The 18825-nt window shown below is 37.0% G+C and overlaps 2 protein-coding genes across 6 annotated transcripts; both read right to left on the bottom strand.

Annotated features, from left to right (window-relative positions):
- Nucleotides 1–1608: 1608 nt before the first annotated feature.
- LOC107824309 (ubiquitin C-terminal hydrolase 22) lies at nucleotides 1609–6436 on the bottom strand. 4 transcript variants are annotated; one of them, XR_012701930.1, is made up of 5 exons: nucleotides 5216–6436; nucleotides 4652–4776; nucleotides 2385–3229; nucleotides 2183–2272; nucleotides 1609–1916 (listed from the first exon to the last, which is right to left on the bottom strand). XR_012701930.1 is itself a non-coding variant. In XM_016651057.2 (3 exons), the coding sequence occupies exons 1-3, from the start codon at nucleotides 6124–6126 to the stop codon at nucleotides 2460–2462; spliced, it is 1806 nt and encodes a 601-aa protein (XP_016506543.2). In that variant the 5' UTR covers nucleotides 6127–6436; the 3' UTR covers nucleotides 2066–2459. The 4 variants fall into 4 exon arrangements, 1 of the variants encoding a protein (XP_016506543.2); XR_001656828.2 differs by having other exon boundaries at nucleotides 2183–3229; XR_001656829.2 differs by lacking the exon at nucleotides 1609–1916 and having other exon boundaries at nucleotides 2066–2272.
- A 991-nt stretch (nucleotides 6437–7427) lies between these two features.
- LOC107758933 (actin-related protein 2/3 complex subunit 3) lies at nucleotides 7428–18559 on the bottom strand. 2 transcript variants are annotated; one of them, XM_075236643.1, is made up of 6 exons: nucleotides 18390–18559; nucleotides 17224–17459; nucleotides 15758–15837; nucleotides 14681–14789; nucleotides 14331–14600; nucleotides 7428–8191 (listed from the first exon to the last, which is right to left on the bottom strand). In XM_075236643.1, exons 3-6 carry the CDS (start codon nucleotides 15758–15760, stop codon nucleotides 8049–8051), a joined length of 525 nt encoding a protein of 174 aa, XP_075092744.1. In that variant the 5' UTR covers nucleotides 15761–15837; nucleotides 17224–17459; nucleotides 18390–18559; the 3' UTR covers nucleotides 7428–8048. The 2 variants fall into 2 exon arrangements, with proteins under 2 accessions (XP_075092744.1, XP_075092743.1); XM_075236642.1 differs by lacking the exon at nucleotides 17224–17459.
- Between the last annotated feature and the right edge of the window lie 266 nt (nucleotides 18560–18825).

Genomic DNA, 18825 nt, shown 5'->3' with positions numbered 1-18825 from the left:
CTTTTGGTATGTTGCAGACTTTCTTTTATTTGGATCATCTTTTTCCTGTATTTATAGTATGATTTATGGATCATTAAATCAATAAATATGTCATATATAGTTATCAAAGCATATTTGGTGTCTTTTTATGATAAAAATTCAAACCATTATAATGTCGTTCGAACCAAATACATTAATCATGGACCAAATGTAGTTATCAATGCAATTGGATATATTTTAACACCCCAATTGTTGTAAGATAAAAAAGAAACTTCGAGTACGTATTTGGTATGATAGAAGTCATTTTAAATCAAAACTATATTTTAAGAAAAATATTTTTTGATATTTGGTTGGTGATTGAAAAATATCTTTCAGATTGATGAAATTTTGAGTCTTAAAGTTTATAATATTGTTCCATAAAAATGCCGTTTGTCATATCAAGCACACTTTATCGGTTAATCTTATTAGTCGGAATAAGTAATGTGGAGTTGGGAATTGAGGTACTTACATATTTTTCAGTAATCAAAGACTAAAAGAATAGCTTCATCATTGAAACTCTTATCTTTCCTAAACAAATCTTTCACATTGAAAGTCAAATATATAACCATGTTCGTATTTTGGTGGCCAAATATAGGAATCTCATTTCTGAGATAGATTTAGTAGTATTAGATTTTTGCCGCTCCCCATGTACCATAAAGCAAGCTCAGTTAATAAGGATAAAGTCTCATATATTATAAGTTATTAGTTTACAGAGCTATCTCAGATAGCTTGAGTAAGCTATTTCTTTTAGATAGTTGATGTCATAGCCTAAAAATATTGGATCGCAAAAAAAAAAAAAAAAAACGAAAAGAAAAGAAAAGAAAAAAAGAGAGAAAGTTATAACCAAATTGAAGAGCCTACTTGTATTAGTGAAAGTCTCTCACACAAGTTCAATTCTTGTTGCCCATCTTCTCCCTTTCTCTTTCCCTTCCCTCTTATTTTTACAACTTTAGCGGTGGTTTATATAGGTGAATCCATGGAGGGCCATCACTGAAATAGGTTTTTTAGCTTAGCTCAAAGCAGGGGCGGATGTAGCCCTATAGCAACGTGTTCAATTGAACACATAGCGTGCACACGAAGCACAAATTTATGTGAAAAATTCACTAAAACACAATAAATTGTAGATGTGAGCCCATAATTTTATGGATATAATGAGTTCAATTTTAAGAACCTTAATGGTTGAACCTATAAAGTTTAAATCCTAAATACACCTCTGGCTCAAAGCAATGTATAAATATGGTGGGTGGCAAGAGAATTAGTTCATTCCGAGAATATAATAGGGAAATCTAAATTAGGAAAATCTGAATATACAACTATATTATATATGATCCCTAATCCCCAATGTAATGGAAATTTAGAAAAAGAAAAAGAACTATTTTGAGACAGAATGAGTATTTAAAGAAGATATATTATTATATTATGTGTTTGTAAAGAAAATACAGATAAGCAATTTTTTTTGTTAAAATGACCAAATATCTAACAGAAATATACTCCTATAAACTTAAAAGAATCTAATTGAAAAGGGCAAATAATGAAAATAAAAGAGTTAGAACTTTTGATTTTGGGAATACCAGAAACAATTAAGGATGAGACAATAAAAAATTTAATCAAATTAAAAATACTTATAAGCTGAAAAGCCATAAAATTGGGGGTGACAAACGTATAACTTTAAGGCAGTGTTGTGCTTATAAACACTTTTGGTGATTACCAAATGTATATATAAGCCAAAAAAGTGCTTATAAGCTGGTCATCGACACATTTTGCTTTATTGCAGATCTATTCGTAATCCATTGCTGGTTGAATGGAAGACAAAGTTCTTTGAAACTACTCACCAGCAGCTCAATGAAGGTCACCATTCACCAGCCAAATCTAGCATATAGATTCAGTTGCTCAAGTGCCTGGAGAAGAACAAGAACTGTGTCCAAACAAAGTCTGAAAATTTGAAACTTCAAGAAAAAGACATGAAAAGCTAACAAGTTTCTTTGCCCCGAAGTTCTGTGTCCAAACACATTGAAAACTTGCAAATCCAAGAAAAAGACATGAAAAGTTAGCAGAAAGGTTTCACTAATTATCTTTTTCTATTATTATTTTTCTATGGTTAGCCACAAAAAATAGAAAGGTTTCACTAATTATCTATTTTTGCAAGGGAAAAATATTATGTTACCAAAATTTTCTGAATGCAGGAGTGTGGGCCTTTAAAATTCAGGAAGATTACACTCCAACTGAGAATTGAAAAACTCAAAGCAGCAGCACTCTGGAACAAAAACATCATCAGCTTGGTCTTCTACTCCCAACAAAGACAAGATGCTTCATACATATTCAAGGGCTTCACATATGACCCTCTTTTCGCAAATATATCTACGTACCTAGAGCTCATGGGTTATTTGAATCTGGAGTGCCGCATCAGTGCTTCGCAAAAAGTAGCTATTGCTTGTTTCCTTCTAGCTAACCTGGTTTTCACTAGCCTTGTAATACAGCATTTTCTGCACATAAAACATCATGTATCCTTGCGCAGCTCTCACAATACTCTCGCTCACCTGAGTTATCCAGGCATCGTCACATTTGTACCATTGATTGCTTAACCTCAGATATGTTACGTAATGACCAGCATCAAGTTTACCAGTATGGGTGATGACAGCAAACAACTCAAATTCCGAGGACGATTCACAGGACGCATCTTGCTCGTCCCCGTCAAAGGAGAAGATTCTATTTCCAAATCGACTCCTCAAGATAGATGAAGAGAGATAAGGCGACATGTCCAAGGAAAAAGGAAACTGTAGGTAGTGATCAACCTTCCTTGACATTTTCTTAATCACAGAATGCTCAAACCTTTTGATATGGAAGCAAGAAACTAAAGGCAGTTTTCTTATGGACATCTGTTTAAGAGATTCCTGTCTCACTTGACAATGTTGGCAGAAGAACTTCTGATCAGAACCCAATTTCTCAGGTCTTGTGAAATGATCTAAGCATCCCATCAACGTAGAAATTCGACCGTTTTGGCTAAACTTTCCAGATTCTGCCTCCTTTTTGTGAGTATTATGAGACTTCTTTGATGTCATCTTGGCGGAACTCCCCTGGCTCAGTTCCAAGTCCAAGGAGATGTCTATACATGGATCATATGTAGTAGATGTGAAGCCACAAGCTGTACACATGACATCAGACCGCAAGATCCCAGAAAATACTCTATGAGCAATGCAACAGTCTCCGCTGCCTGCACAAAAGAAAAAAATTAGTCAAGATTAGATTACAGATGACAAAGTGCAATGTGTACTGCTCCTAATAAGTTACATACAGTAACATAGTATGCACAGCTTAAAGTGCTCCTCAACACATTTCATAAAAAGCAAAAGTCCAGTTATGCCATAAAGACAAAACAACAATGGTCCTATGAGGAATGGCAACCAACAGAATGAGTAGCTACAAGCAATGGAGTACAATTGACTTTTGTAAAAAAAACCTCAGTAAGAAAAGTATCCGCAAGACACTTTATTGCCTCAAAAGGTCTATTATTCCATTTACACAAAACCATTCAAAATCATAGATCCTTGTATTCATTATTTAACTGCAACAACCAGGTGTTAACTAAATTTTGCAAACTCAGGGTAGCCCTGTACTAATCCTCTAATTAAGAGGAATAAGAATAGGTGTTAACTCTCTCAATTAAAGTACGTGTGACTTAAGCGGGAATCAAATCAGCATATTTACAGTGGCAGAAATGAATTGTTTGCTAAGGAGTTACCCTACTAATGATTGCTCTGCTAAAGAAATTTGAGGTACCGAGGAGGTAGACTCACAAGAATAATAAGACACACAGGGGCTTATAGAAAAAAGTAAGCAAAAAGTTGTCAACCTAGTAAAGACTTCAAGCTTTCTTGAAGGTTGCGATCAGCTCACTCGAGAGTAATACCCTAAAACATGGTAAAAGTGCGAGTTAATATGAGAACTATTGTACCAGAAGAAAACTCCTATGCTGAAATCAATAAGACTAACCAAACTGAGACTTACTGGGAAGAGTAGGAGGAAATCTTTTTCCTTTTGAGAAACATCTCTAAGCCTGACAGCGAATATCAACTGGTAAATCGCCTATGGCAAAGAAAAGACCTAAACCATAACCTGCATTCAAATATTTCTATCTTTTCTCAGTGACAACGGAAGTTGGGATTGCCATGAGAGATGAGATGCTAGAACAACAAAGATAAGCCTATCAAGTAGGCCCTGAGTGCATTTTAGTTAGACGTTACTTGACATCACAAAGATGCTTGAACACACTATTCTACTTCCTACAGAAATTACTTTTTCCACCCCCTCTCCACCAACAAAAAAGTTCAAAAAATTCACCTACTGAAGTACTTGACCTTTGCAAGTAACTATACAAATTTCAGTAATCCACTTATTTGAGGTTTTTACTGCACTAGCCTCCCTTGACTATGTTAGATTTATGTTGCTTTATTAAAATATGCATAAACAATGTTGCCAATAATTTTCACAGCACAATAAAAAATATTTAATCTCAATGATTGGTCTAATTCGGAAGAAAAGGAAAAAAGAAAGAACAAGAAACTAACTATGCAAGGTGATGGGGGGAGAAAAGATGGGTAACTAATAGATACTCTAACGCAACAAACAAATATACCTGGACTCAACGCCTTTCCTTTATCGTTCTGCATCCTTTCATGAATCCCATCAAGCACGGAAATGAAAAACTCATGAGCATCCTGCTGTTCATAACTTGCAAGATTTGATGCATGCTTCCACCAACTGTTCCAAAGAAAGGTTTACATCCATCAGAATCAGATACAGAACAGACTGCAATTAGATACTCAAAAAAAAAAAAAAAAATCCACATCCAATATAACAAATTACAAATGTATTATATCACAACCAAGTTACACACCACTAGCTAATTTTACTTCAATGAAGGGATAAGGGTGGTACATATAACCCCAACAATAAAAAATTAATCTTGTCCCTACATCATTTGCAAATAAGGGCACAACCAAGCTAAATAAGGAATCTTTTACCAATATATCATTATCCTTAAAAAAGAATTATAAGTATACAACAACTATGCCTCAATTCCAAGCAAATCTGGATCACCTATACGAACTTCTCACCCAAAAAAAAAAAGAACGAGTGCACATTATAAGAAAGCCAAACATGATCTCAACAATCCAAGAAAACATGATCAAATGCAGACCTGTAGAGGAACTTTGCAGGACTAATAGGGGTCCAATCGCCGGAGAAAACAGCAGAAAACATTGCATCCAAATCACAAGCTAAACACAGCATTGTTGAGTTCTTATTCCCATTATCACTACTACTCCTTGTTATAACACTGTTATTCTTTCGCTGGCAAAAATATCTGTTATGCTTGTCACTCAGAAAGTAATTCCTCAATGGTGGTGTATGAAGCAATGCTTGAAGCACTGAATTCATAAAACACGTGTTTCCAAGATTGTTAAGGCCCCTCAAACCCCATTGTACTTCTGGGGTTGTTGAGTCATTGCCGAGCTGACTCGGCAACGGACTCGAATTCCCAACGATCAAGACCTGCTCTTTCACATCAGGCGTCCACGGCTTATACTCCACGCGCCTCCTCTTGCGCGTGTTCTCCGGCTGCGGCGGAGGGTCTTGTATTGATCCGATCACGGTAGCCTCCGTCTGCGCTAGTACTACGGCGGCGTCGAAGTCTCGATCGTATACCTGGTCCCTACACCCGCAGCAGAACAGCTCGGCCCTGTCGATGTCCACGGCGATGCTGTGCAGCGAGGGATCGGAAGCGTTCCCCACCGGATGCGACGGCGCGTGCACATGGCAGAATACCGCGGCGCACGTGACGCAGGCGTACAACCGCGGCGGCGCCTGTCCGCACGCACCACATCTCACCAGCTCATTCGGCGGCTCACGGCGGATGGACGCACGCCCCAATGGCCGGACCTTCACGCAGCCCCGGAAGTTGAAAAATGGGTTCGACCCAACTCTGGATCGGAGCTCCGACAAATGCTCGCATGTACCACTATCGGTATAAACAGGCGACCCGTTTTTATTTTCGGATCCGGGTTGGATCTTACCGATTGACAAATGGATCTTAAGACTGTTCCTAGACATTGAAGTAGCTGGAAATGCAAGGCAATAATTAGAGATTGAAGATTGTAATCTAAATCATATATGTAAATGCCAATCGGAAACTTCATGGATCAAATCGAACAAAATATCTACGAATTTTTCATAGTGCTATTAAGTTCAGATCTGAAGCCATTTTCAATACTAGGTTTCATTGATAGAAACAACAATGGAGGAGCAGATTTTTTTTTTGGGGGGAGGGGGTTGGTTAAAGGGTTGATAGTTGGTAGTAATTGTGAAGAGTTTTGATCCAAAAAGGAAGGACGATGTTTGAGGAAAACATTATTTCTAGAAATGGAAAGACAATTTTACTTTTTCTTCTTTTGGTGATGTTCTCTTTTAATTTTAATTTATTTGTCCTTTTTCTTTACTTCTTTTTTCATATAAAAAGTGTAAGTATTTAATTCATGTTATTTGTACGTAAATTTGTTTTATAATGTTTCGATAATATTAAGGAAAGCAACTATCTTTGCTCTAGAGAACAGATGTGAGTACTAAATTCGATGATCTCAATATGAATTATTATAACTCTTTCGAGTGTGAGAAAGTATCATCAAAATCTTAGCCATAGATTTTGGCTTCTTTTTTCAAAATAAAAATAAAAATATCGTTTGTTTATGAAATATGATTATGTTTTCGAAAAAAAAAATTTAAAAAATTTCAAGTTCCCAAAAAACTAGTTTATGGCAGATTTTGGGCGAAATTTTTTCTTCCACCCACCAAAATTCAACTTTGGTTCAAATAAAATGCATGTCCAAATACAACACCAACTTTCAAAAATTATTTTTTAACATAACTTCAAAAACTCTTTTTTCAAGTTTTAATCATATCTATATCCAAACGCTAGATTAGAGAAGGGCAAAGTGTTATAATAAAACTCTATAATTCTATGATCACAAAGTATAAATTACAAAATAATTATAATTTTTTTTTTTTTTTTTTTGTGAGCAAATATAATTTCATAGTTTAGGGAACCAAAGGACCTACTAATCCAAATATTTAACTTTCCTTTTGCAGCATTTTATTATTACATATATTTTATCACTTCTTCTGTTTTATTTTATACTTTATATGATAATATTTGAATAAGCATAAATCCTTTTTTTTAATTAAAGAACTTCGGACGTATACCAAATTTCACTTAGAACTGTGGTTGAAACATGACAATACGACATGATATTTTTATCGTTATAAGAGTATGTTATTTTTCCAAGATCGGAATGACTAAAGTTCCTCTAAAAAGGAAAAAAGAAAATAGAGAAAACCCAGCTGCAAAGATTTTAATATACATGTGAACAATCAGACTTTTATCCACCAACAAAATAGAAAGTAGTTACAAAATATCATTTTCAACTCTTGAGAGTAACCGAATGACAGAACCAGTATTTTGCATTGTTTTATTTGATTTAACATCATCAAAATACATTTTTTATGACTTGAATAGAAAAGACTCATATCTAGTTGGCCCACAAATATCTTTGTCTAAATCCCTTTATTGCAAATTGGGTCATTTTGGTGCACACTTCTTTCTCACAATTACACCAATAATACATATAGCTTAAGCAATTACAATTACAACAACTATACCTTATGCCTCAGCTCCAAACAAGTTGGAGTCGGTTGTATGAATTACCACAACTTGAGCAATTACAAGTAGAGTGAGTAATTTACAAAGTGCACAAAGTAGGTAATAGTTCAATTATTCATCGATAACACATGAAATGAAACAAAGCAATTCTTTGGATAAGCATATTAGCTGCTCCTATAGAAAGTCTTGTCCTGAAAAACATTGTGCATCACCAGTCATTGTTCATTACAAACCAACCTCACTATGTAGTCTACGAATTCCGTAGCAGCAAAATCATTCTCTGCAGAAGTTGAAGCTCTGGTCAACACCAGAAACTTAGTCAAGGAAGAATCATGTTCATAAACTTTCTCTTGGCAAATGCTAACCACCATTTGTTAGGAGTTCCATTATGTCGATAAGCAACACTTAATAATCTCCCACTAGTTTCCTCCCTTATTTGCCTTAGGTAATTCCTGAATAGTTCTGAGTTCAAATGTGACAACCCAAACAAAAAGATGAGAAACCATCCGTCTAAAAGCCATACAAATACAACGGAGAAGAAAAAGAACAAGACCACAAAAAGAGTAAATGTCGTCTAATCTCTGAGGTATACAGTTTTCGGAGGATATAGAACAAATGCAAAATGGCATCTTGATGCCTATTAAAGCAAAAGTGAAACAAAAGTGTAAGAGACATTATGTTACAGTCCATTTAACAAGAATTATCCTTTTGGAAGTCAGTTACCAAACATTGCAAAGGTGTCACCAAAAGAGGTGCTACACCATTTCAATATACCCCAACAGGAGAAAAAGAATAGGAAATTCATGATAAAGGATGTGCCTTTTAATTCCAATATACAATCAAACTAAATGCTTCAAAACAGGCGTGACAGCATAAATGGGCAATATAGCACATCAACTTTCACATAGAACGTAAAATAAAGCAGTTTTCCAGTTATTCTAACAAGAATTTTACAGTTATATTTAGCTGAAAAGAGGAAGGAAAAAGCGGTTATGAGAAAGAAAAACAAATTGTCATTTCACTTTCTAAACCACATCAATCTGTCAACTTCAGAGACCCTAAGCTGAAAGTCATTTTCTAAATTAATATACAACAACTCTTTCCTCCCATCAGATTCCTCCCCCAAAATAACATTAGTTCATATACTTTTGGAACAATTTGTGGCCATAGGAGGAGATTTAAAAGCTAGACATCACTGCATAAAATGACCCAAGCGATCTCCAAATTGTTAGCAACAATTTTCTGACAGACCGCCAATGATCAGCTCATAAGATGACAACTATTCACTGACTCCTATGATCACAATATGATCACAACTATTCATAAGTGTTTTCACTCCATCAAACCCGACAAAATTCGAACACCCACTCAATAATGAGTCCAACTATACTGTTAGTTTACAGCTATGTATATAGTGTAGTCTTGTCCCGCATTGGAATATGAGTAGTATGTCCTTATATAGTATAGCTATAAATAAGGACCTCTTGTATTGTATTGAACATCCTATGTCAATAACATATTTTCTCCCGTGCCTTCTCACATGGTATCAGAGATTTATCACTGTGCATAAATTCCAGCGATTCCGAGAAGAGAAATCAGTCAGCGGAAGTCTTTTTCCGGCGACTCTTTTTTAAGATTGTTTTGCGTCTGCTTCGTCTCTGTCAGTGTTGTTCAAAATTCAACACTACCACAAGAGTCGTCACTGTCCGGCGACCAAACCCCAGTGAAAAAATCCGTCAGCAGCCTCCTCCACGCGCCACCAGAAGCTCACGCGCCTGCGCGTACGACCACTTCTGGCCATTTTTTGAAAAACTTCCTTCAGAACAGTTGGGTCGCCTGGTAATTTCGATCCCACCCCTACTGTTTTCATTTCATTTCGACCACTTTGAGTTTTTCCGGCAGCTACAGTACTATTCCGACATGTACAGTAAGATTCCGTCAGCTACAGTATTTCATTATTCTGTTTCTGTGTTTCCTTACTATGTTTCAGTGGATTACAGTTGATTCTTTCTCTTATTTGGTAATAATTTGCAATAATGTCTTTGGGATTTGATGCTTTTGGGTCTAGAAACATGAGCTCTAGTGCTATTATTACCTCGGAACCTTTAATGGGAGGTTCAAACTACTTAGCTCGGGCTTCATCTGTCGAGTTATGGTGTAGAGGTCAAGGTGTTCAAGATCATCTAATCAAACAGTCTAGCGATGGAGATGAAAAGGCAATAGCACTTTGGGCAAAAAATCGATGCTCAGTTATGTAGCATCTTGTGGCGATCTATTGATTCCAAGTTGATGCCCTTGTTTCGTCCATTCCAGACATGTTATTTGGTTTGGGCAAAGGCACGCACCTTATACACTAATGACATATCTCGCTTCTATGATGTGATATCGCGGATGACAAACTTAAAGAAGCAGGAATTAGATATGTCTACTTACTTGGGTCAAGTACAGGCAGTCATGGAGGAATTTGAGAAGTTGATGTCAGTTTCTGCTAGTGTTGAAAAACAACAAGAGCAGCGACAGAAGATGTTTCTCGTTCTTACCCTCGCTGGACTTCCTAATGATCTTGATTCAGTACGCGACCAGATTTTGGCTAGTCTGACTGTCCCGACAGTTGATGAATTATTCTCTCGATTACTCCGCCTTGCTGCAGCACCAAGTCACCCAGTGATCTCATCACAGATACTTGATTCCTCTGTTCTTGCATCCCAGACACTGGATGTTCGGGCATCTCAAACTATGGAGCATAGACGAAGAGGAGGTCGTTTTGGAAGATCTAGACCCAAGTGTTCTTATTGTCACAAACTTGGACACACTCGTGAAATGTGTTATTCCTTACATGGTCGTCCACCCAAAAATGCTTACATTGCTCTGACAGAGACTACAGGTAGCCATGGATTTTCTTTATCTAAAGAAGAATATAATGAGCTCCTTCAGTATCGAGCAAGTAAGCAGACATCTCCACAAGTAGCCTCAGTTGCTCACACTGATACTTCTGTTACTGGTAATTCTTTTACTTGTGTTTCCCAGTCTAGCACTCTTGGCCCATGGGTCATGGACTCAGGCGCTTCTGATCAAATCTCCGGTAATATATCAATTTTGTTAAATATTGTATATTCACAGTCTCTTCCCACTGTTACTTTAGCCAATGGATGTCAAACTAAGGCAAAAGGAGTTGGACAAGCTAATCCCTTGTCTTCTATCACCCTAGATTCCGTTCTTTATGTCCCTGGCTGTCCTTTTAGTCTTGCATCTGTTAGTCGTTTGACTCGTGCCCTCCATTGTGGTATATATTTTATTGACGATTCTTTTATTATGCAGGACCGCAGTACGGGACAGACAATTGGTACAGGACGTGAATCAGAAGGTCTTTACTACCTTAACTCACTCGGTCCTTCCACAACATGTCTAGTTACAGATCCTCCAGATCTAATCCACAGACGTTTAGGACATCCGAGTTTATCCAACTTCAGAAGATGGTGCCTAGTTTATCTAGTTTGTCTACATTAGATTGTGAGTCGTGTCAGCTTGGGAAACATACCCGAGCCTCCTTTTCGCGTAGTGTTGAGAGTCATGCAAAGTCTGTCTTCTCCTTAGTTCATTCAGATATATGGGATCCTAGTAGAGTCAGTTCAACCTTAAGATTTCGTTATTTTGTTAGTTTCATTGATGATTATTCAAGATGTACTTGGCTTTTCTTAACGAAAGATCGTTCTGAGTTATTTTCTATATTCCAGAGTTTCTGTGCTGAAATCAAAAACCAATTTGGTGTTTCTATTTGCATTTTTCGCAGTGATAATGCCTTAAAATATTTATCTTCTCAGTTTCAGCAGTTTATGACTTCTCAAGGAATTATTCATCAGACATCTTATTCTTATACCCCTCAGTAAAATGGGGTTGCTGAGAGAAAGAATAGGCACCTTATTGAGACTGCTCGCACACTTCTAATTGAATCTCGTGTTCTGTTACGTTTTTGGGGCGATGCAGTTCTCACAGCTTGTTATTTGATTAATCGGATGCCTTCATCTCCCATCAAGGATCAGATTCCGCATTCAGTATTGTTTCCCCAGTCACCCTTATACTCTCTTCCATCCCGTGTTTTTGGGAGCACGTGTTTTGTTCATAACTTAGCCCCTAGGAAAGATAAGTTAGCTCCTCGTGCTCTCAAGCGAGTCTTCCTTGGTTATTCTCGTGTTCAGAAGGGATATCGTTGTTATTCACCAGATCTTCGTAGATACCTTATGTCAGCTGACATCACATTTTTTGAGTCTAAACCTTTCTTTACTTCTGCTGACCACCATGATATATCTGAGGTCTTACCTATACCGACCTTTGAGGAGTTTACTATAGCTCCTCCTCCACCTTCGACCACAGAGGTTTCATCCATACCAACCGTTGAGAAGTCTAGTGTTGTTCCTCCTAGTTCCCCAGCCACAGAAACACCACTCTTGACTTATCATCGTCGTTCGCGCCCTACATCAAGCCCAACTGGTTCTCGTCCTGCACCTGACCCTGCTCCTGCTGCGGACCCTGCTCCTAGTACACCGATTGCACTTCGGAAAGGTATACGGACCACACTTAACCCTAATTCTCATTATTTCGGTTTGAGTTATCATCGCCTGTCATCTCCCCATTATACTTTTATATCTTCTTTGTCCTCGGTTTCCATCCCTAAGTCTACAGGTGAAGCGTTGTCTCATCCAGGATGGCGACAAGTTATGAGTGACGAGATGTCTGCTTTACATACAAGTGGTACTTGGGAGCTTGTTCCTCTTCCCTCAGGTAAATCTACTGTTGGTTATCGTTGGGTTTATGCAGTCAAAGTTGGTCCCGATGGCCAGATTGATCGACTTAAGGCCCGTCTTGTTGCCAAAGGATATACTCAGATATTTGGGCTCGATTACAGTGATACCTTCTCTCCCGTGGCTTCAGTCCGCCTTTTTCTATCCATGGTTGCGGTTCATCATTGACCCCTCTATCAGCTAGACATTAAGAATGCCTTTCTTCACGGTGATCTTGAGGATGAGGTTTATATGGAGCAACCACCTGGTTTTGTTGCTCAGGGGGAGTCTCGTGGCCTTGTATGTCGCTTGCGTCGGTCACTTTATGGTCTAAAGCAGTCTCCTCGAGCCTGGTTTGGTAAGTTCAGCACGGTTATCCAGGAGTTTGGCATGACTCGTAGTGAAGCTGATCACTCTGTGTTTTATCGGCACTCTGCTTCAAGTCTCTGTATTTGTCTGATAGTCTATGTTGATATTGTTATTACTGGCAATGATCAGGATGGTATTACCAATCTGAAGCAGCATCGTTTCCAGCACTTTCAAACTAAGGATCTAGGCAGATTGAAGTACTTTCTAGGTATTGAGGTTGCCCGGTCTAGCTCAGGTACTGTTATTTCTCAAAGAAAATATGTTTTAGATATTCTTGAGGAGACATGGATGATAGGTTGTAGACCTGTTGACACTCCGATGGATTCGAATTCTAAACTTCTGCCAGAACAGGGGGAGCTGGTGCTAGAGGCGGCTGGTTGGAAAATTAAATTATCTCACACTGACTAGACCCGACATTTCTTATCATGTGAGTGTTGTAAGTCAGTTTATGAATTCTTCCTGTGATAGTCATTGGGATGTGGTTGCCCGCATTATTCGGTATATAAAATCGGCTCCAGGCAAAGGGTTACTGTTTGAGGATCGAGGTCATGAGCAGATCGTTGGATACTCAGATGCTGATTGGGCAGTATCACCTTCTGATAGACGTTCTACGTCTGGATATTGTGTTTTAGTACGAGGCAATTTGGTGTCCTGGAAGAGCAAGAAACAGAATGTAGCTGTTCGGTCTAGTGCAGAAGCAGAATATCAAGCAATGACTATGGCAACATGTGAGCTAGTCTGGACCAAACAATTGCTCAAGGAGTTGAAATTTGGTGAAATCAATCAGGTGGAACTTATGTGCGATAATCAAGCTGCCCTTCATATTGCATCACATCCGGTGTTCCATGAGAGAACTAAACACATTGAGATTGATTGTCACTTCGTCAGAAAAAGATACTTTCAGGATAGATTGCTACAAAGTTTGTGAGGTCGAATGATCAACTTGCAGATATTTTCACCAAGTCTCTCACTGGTCCCCGTATTGGTTATATATTTAACAAGCTCGGTTCATATGATTTGTATGCACCCACTTGAGGGGGAGTGTTAGTTTACAGCTATGTATATAGTGTAGTCTTGTCCCACATTGGAATAGGAGTAGTATGTCCTTGTATAGTACAGCTATAAATAAGGACCTCTTGTATTGTATTGAACATCCAATATCAATAACATATTTTCTCTCGTGCCTTCTCACAGCTACCCTATTAAGTTTTGTAAAAAGGTTAGGATTCAAGCATTCAAATGTAGTGTAATTGGAAATTCCAGAAGAAGTTGGCAAAATTGGACTTGGATATAATAACTGAAGAACTATAAGCTGTGAACTTGTTTGTTTTCATTTTAGAATCTCAAAAGACAAAATGGAAGCAAAATAGCGAACTCAAAATCAACCGAAATCATGTATTGGTGGTTTATTCACATAGGAAAAAGAGGGTTGCTTAGTTCATCAAACAATCTACCTGCTTCTTTTTTAGATTGGGCAGCAGTAAATAAGCCTGGGAATGGAAAACCTGACTCTCCAGGTACAGGAACCGTTTCCAAACCTAGGTTGATGATAGCCTTGGTTCCTTCAGCTAAAGTTCTGCAGCCTTCAAGCCTCTTTAGTGCGATGTTGATATACAATGTCAAATAGATAAGTAGCTTGTCAGATGAGCTTTTAATATCAAAGTTTTTGAAGAAGACATTTGCTCGGAAGAATGTGATTGCTTCATCAACAATATCAGTTGTATCTGCTCAAAAATAAGATAAGCATCAAACCGTAAGAATGTATAGACATTGCCCTCGGAAAGATAAGACTCGCACGACTAACCTTGTTCTGAAACTGGAGCAGGTCCCTTTATATGGCTTTTCAGAGGTAATAAAGGGCATCCACAAGCTTTACTAATTCCTTCCTCGTCAATAAAACTGGAGTGATAAACCTGTAATTGAATCAAAATCAGGTTTCAGCATTAAATGGGGCTGACTGTTTTGGGTTAAGACACCCTGTAAAACAAAAAGAATAGAGTAGATTAAATGAAAAGGGGATATACATTGAAGTTGAACACAGAAATCTCATAGGGAACACAAATAGAGAGCTCATATGACCCCGGATATCACAGAGCATATTACAGAAGATCACGAATGGTCGATAGGAACGTCTACCCGTTCCAAAATGTCTACCCGTTCCAAGACCAAAATTGATAAAAATCTTGGTGAGGTTGTAGTCCTCTGTGTTTAAATTAAACTTTGAAATTACAATCAAGCTTGAATCTTAACTGTAATTCTTTCTTCTATAAATCCTTATATCTTTGGTTCTTTCTTGTCGTTCTTTGGAGATGATTGATTTCATATATCAATTATTACTATAGAGTCCAATTAGAGCCTAGGATTCTTCCTGTTCTTCAATTTCGGTTTGGACTTTCTATCATGCTATTTTCATTAAACACTTTATTAGCTATTATTCCACTTGTGTGTATCCGAATCGTATCAGGTCCACTGTCTCTAAATCGGTTATCCTGTTGTTTACCACCACTTGACTATACACTTTTGAAGGTAAGTACAAATCAAAGAAAACACCGCAATCGATCCCACGTAGTCGATCAGTAACAGATCCTCATTGCCGAGATATGGGGGAAACATGATAATACTATTTGTCATTTATTTTATTTGTTTCTTTCTCTTTGAAACCAAAGTCTGCATAATGAATAATAGTGGAATGAAGAACATATGAAATGTAAGTCACGCAGCTCACTTAGTGCACCAAACCATGAAAAAGTCCAAGTTTAATTACCAAAGCAAAGATAACAGTGAGTTTCATCATGCATGGCCTTAATCACACTATAAACTGTGAAAGAGATAATTGTCGTCAAAGTAATGTAGATATTTAAAACAAAGCTTGCTTCCATACCATATTCCTTGCTGGAAATCTTGTTTAGTACCACCGGAGGGGAATTTACACACTCTAGTCAAATAGGCTAACAAACCAATCTGCAGATGCACACATCAAGCATCAGATATGAGCTAATAATTGAAATACTACTAACATGACTCCTAAATTAGAAGGACGTGAATTGAAGATATTTCCCAAGTCCCGCAAAAATAATGGTTGCGGACTTGATCAAGTTGGCTTTAAAGAATACTCGAATTGAGACCACACAAACAAAATTACACAAATAAGCTAAGTTGCTCGGACTCTTCACTTTCAGTGCCGCACTCGTGTCGACACGACATGGGTGTGGGTATGGGTGTGGGTATGGGTGTGGGATCCGTGTCGGATCTGGTCAACCGATTTTGGGTACTTTGACCAAAATCAACGGAGAAATTTGGGACAGATACAATAATTTTTGAAAACAAATCAAAAGCTAGTGTGATATGGAAGAAAATGGAATACCTTGTATATATAAATTTCTATGTCAGTCCTTTTCCTTTTATCTCCTTCTAAAATTCTACTCTTGTTCAATATTTTCTCCTTCTCGGAATACCTTGTAAGTTTTTCACATAATGTCTCATAATTTAGACATATTTTTATAACTCTATTTTTAAATAATTGAATTATTTTTAGCCGAATCCCCGTACCAGGATCCGTACCTCCGAATCTTTAAATTTAGATCATGAAGGATCTGACCTCTAGATCCGCACCCGTATCAGACACCCGCACCCGAGTCCGAGCAACTTAGCAAATAAGAAAGTTCAAGATTGTTCCCCCCACCTAATAAAAGAAAGAAAAAGAATAAAAATAGATCTAAACTATCCTACACTACACTTCCTTCAAGTTGCTCACCCTTGGCCTTCATTTACATTCCCCTGATAAAAATAATTAACTAGGGGACAACCTTTCACCTTATCCAATTCAAACATGCATCACGTCCTAGATTTGCCAACCCATGTGTGACGGCCTAGTACATGCTCCTAGCGATTTTAAACAATTAAAGCAAAGCAATAAAACATGTTAAACCCAATTTTACTTTCATTTAATATCCAGCACCTCATGACTTATGTCAAACACTTCCTTCTTCTCTTTTAAAAACTTTCAAACCTATCCAACTACATGTTTGATCAAGTAATGTAACGAAAGAACAATTAGCAGATAACGAACTATGGAAACGCAGCAAACATGAGTAATTAATCCCAATTAACAAGGAAACATAACACAAACATGATATGGCCTATATTCCAGCTCTTGGCAGCATGTATTTCACTCAAATATCCATTCAAGAATTTAGGATCAGATTCGACAAAACTATTCAATATATGTACTAGTTCAACTAACGAATCACAATCAACAAAATAGCCACATAGATCAACTAAAGCAAGATTTGAAATATAAATAGAACAGAAACTACTTAAATTAAAAAGATCAAGTTAATAATGGACCTTAGAGTAGCAAAATCGGATTTCCTTCGATGATTTAAAAATATACAAGGACCTCTAAGCAAAAACGAAACAGATCTGAGAGCCGCCGATTGACATACGAACAAAATTAACACAGAGGAACCACCGACCGGAAAACCAAGGTAAGACTGGACAACCTCGAACGGGAAACACCAACTCAGAATTAATTAATAGCTTACTTTCTTTCTCTTTTCTTCTTCTTGTATTTTTCAGTTTTTCTGTTGAAAGAGTGAATAAAAATACTAGTTAAATATTTTAGGCAAGGAAAATACTCATTTATTGAAAACTTAATTAATAGGAAGACATCTATTTTTTGTGAATTTCTTTTCCTTTTGCAAAGGGGAAAAAACTTGTATCTAAACATGTAACTATTTGTTTTTTGACTTTTCAATTTATCAAAAGTAAGATAGATCATAAATAGCTAAACAGAATCCAAGCAACTCAAATGAGAGATAATATTTTTTGTGGTTTTCATTTTTAAGATAAAATAAAGTAAAAGAGCCAAACATAGTCAAAATAACAATTTGGACCTAAAATAAGTATCCAAGCAATAAAATTTCATAGAGGGTCAAAAATTACGTGTTTACAGGTTTAAATTCCAGCGGAGACAAAAAATACTAGGTGATTTCTTCTCATCTCTTCAAGCCTTGGTGGACAGAACCTTATACATGTTGCTTGTGAGAAGTAGCAGGTATCCTGTAGAATTAGTTAAGATACGCGCAAACTGACCCGAACACCACGGTTATTAGAAAAAATAATATAGAACAAGGAAATAAAGGAAGTAATTATGTATGTAGGTAACATTCAAACAGTCTGCTATCTAGTCCTACCATCCTATTCCCTCTCTTCTCCCTTTGTCCATTAAATTCCATAATCAGACCCCCAATTTTCAAGAGGATTAATTTTTTACCTACTGAATTCTAAGATCAATTACACAGTTTCAAGCATTTTGAAAAAAGCAATTGTAATCACAGTTGTTATTAACAAGTATCATCACACATTCAACAATTCCCACAGCAACAATAACAACAAACGCAATTAATTAAATGTGAAATTATGATCATAAAGGTAGCAAAGGAGGTGAAAAAAATGCAACAATGAGAAATGAAAGAAAACGAGGTTCAAGGGCATAATCGTTATTTACTCACCGATTTGGGAGAAGAGACAGATAATTTCACCGGCGAAATACTGAAAGCTTTAGAGATCGAAAGGACGGGGTTTAGTTTTTCCGGTGAAAGACTAAAGAAGAGAAGTGAACGAGAATCAAAAGAATTGGCTATAATTGCAAACTGGTGACGGTAGTTGGAGACGGGCTTAACTATAGCAGCTATTTGTTAAAATAGGCATGGATTGGCCAACGTTTTGACCGGTATTTGAAAAATAATCAATATTTGCAAAGTAAATGAAAAATAACAATTATTTAATACAGGGATAAATTCGAAACAAAATACCCCTAATTGAAACTCTTGTCTATATTTTATTTTCATATGAAAAAATGACTAAATTTTATTTAATTTTGAAACTATATTATAAACAATTAGAAGTTATAAATCAGGCTAATTCTAAATTTCTTTCCAGCTATGA

Source organism: Nicotiana tabacum, chromosome 18 (genome assembly GCF_000715075.1).
Source record: "Nicotiana tabacum cultivar K326 chromosome 18, ASM71507v2, whole genome shotgun sequence".
NCBI lineage: Eukaryota > Viridiplantae > Streptophyta > Magnoliopsida > Solanales > Solanaceae > Nicotiana > Nicotiana tabacum.
This window is presented reverse-complemented; position numbering and strand designations above follow the sequence as displayed.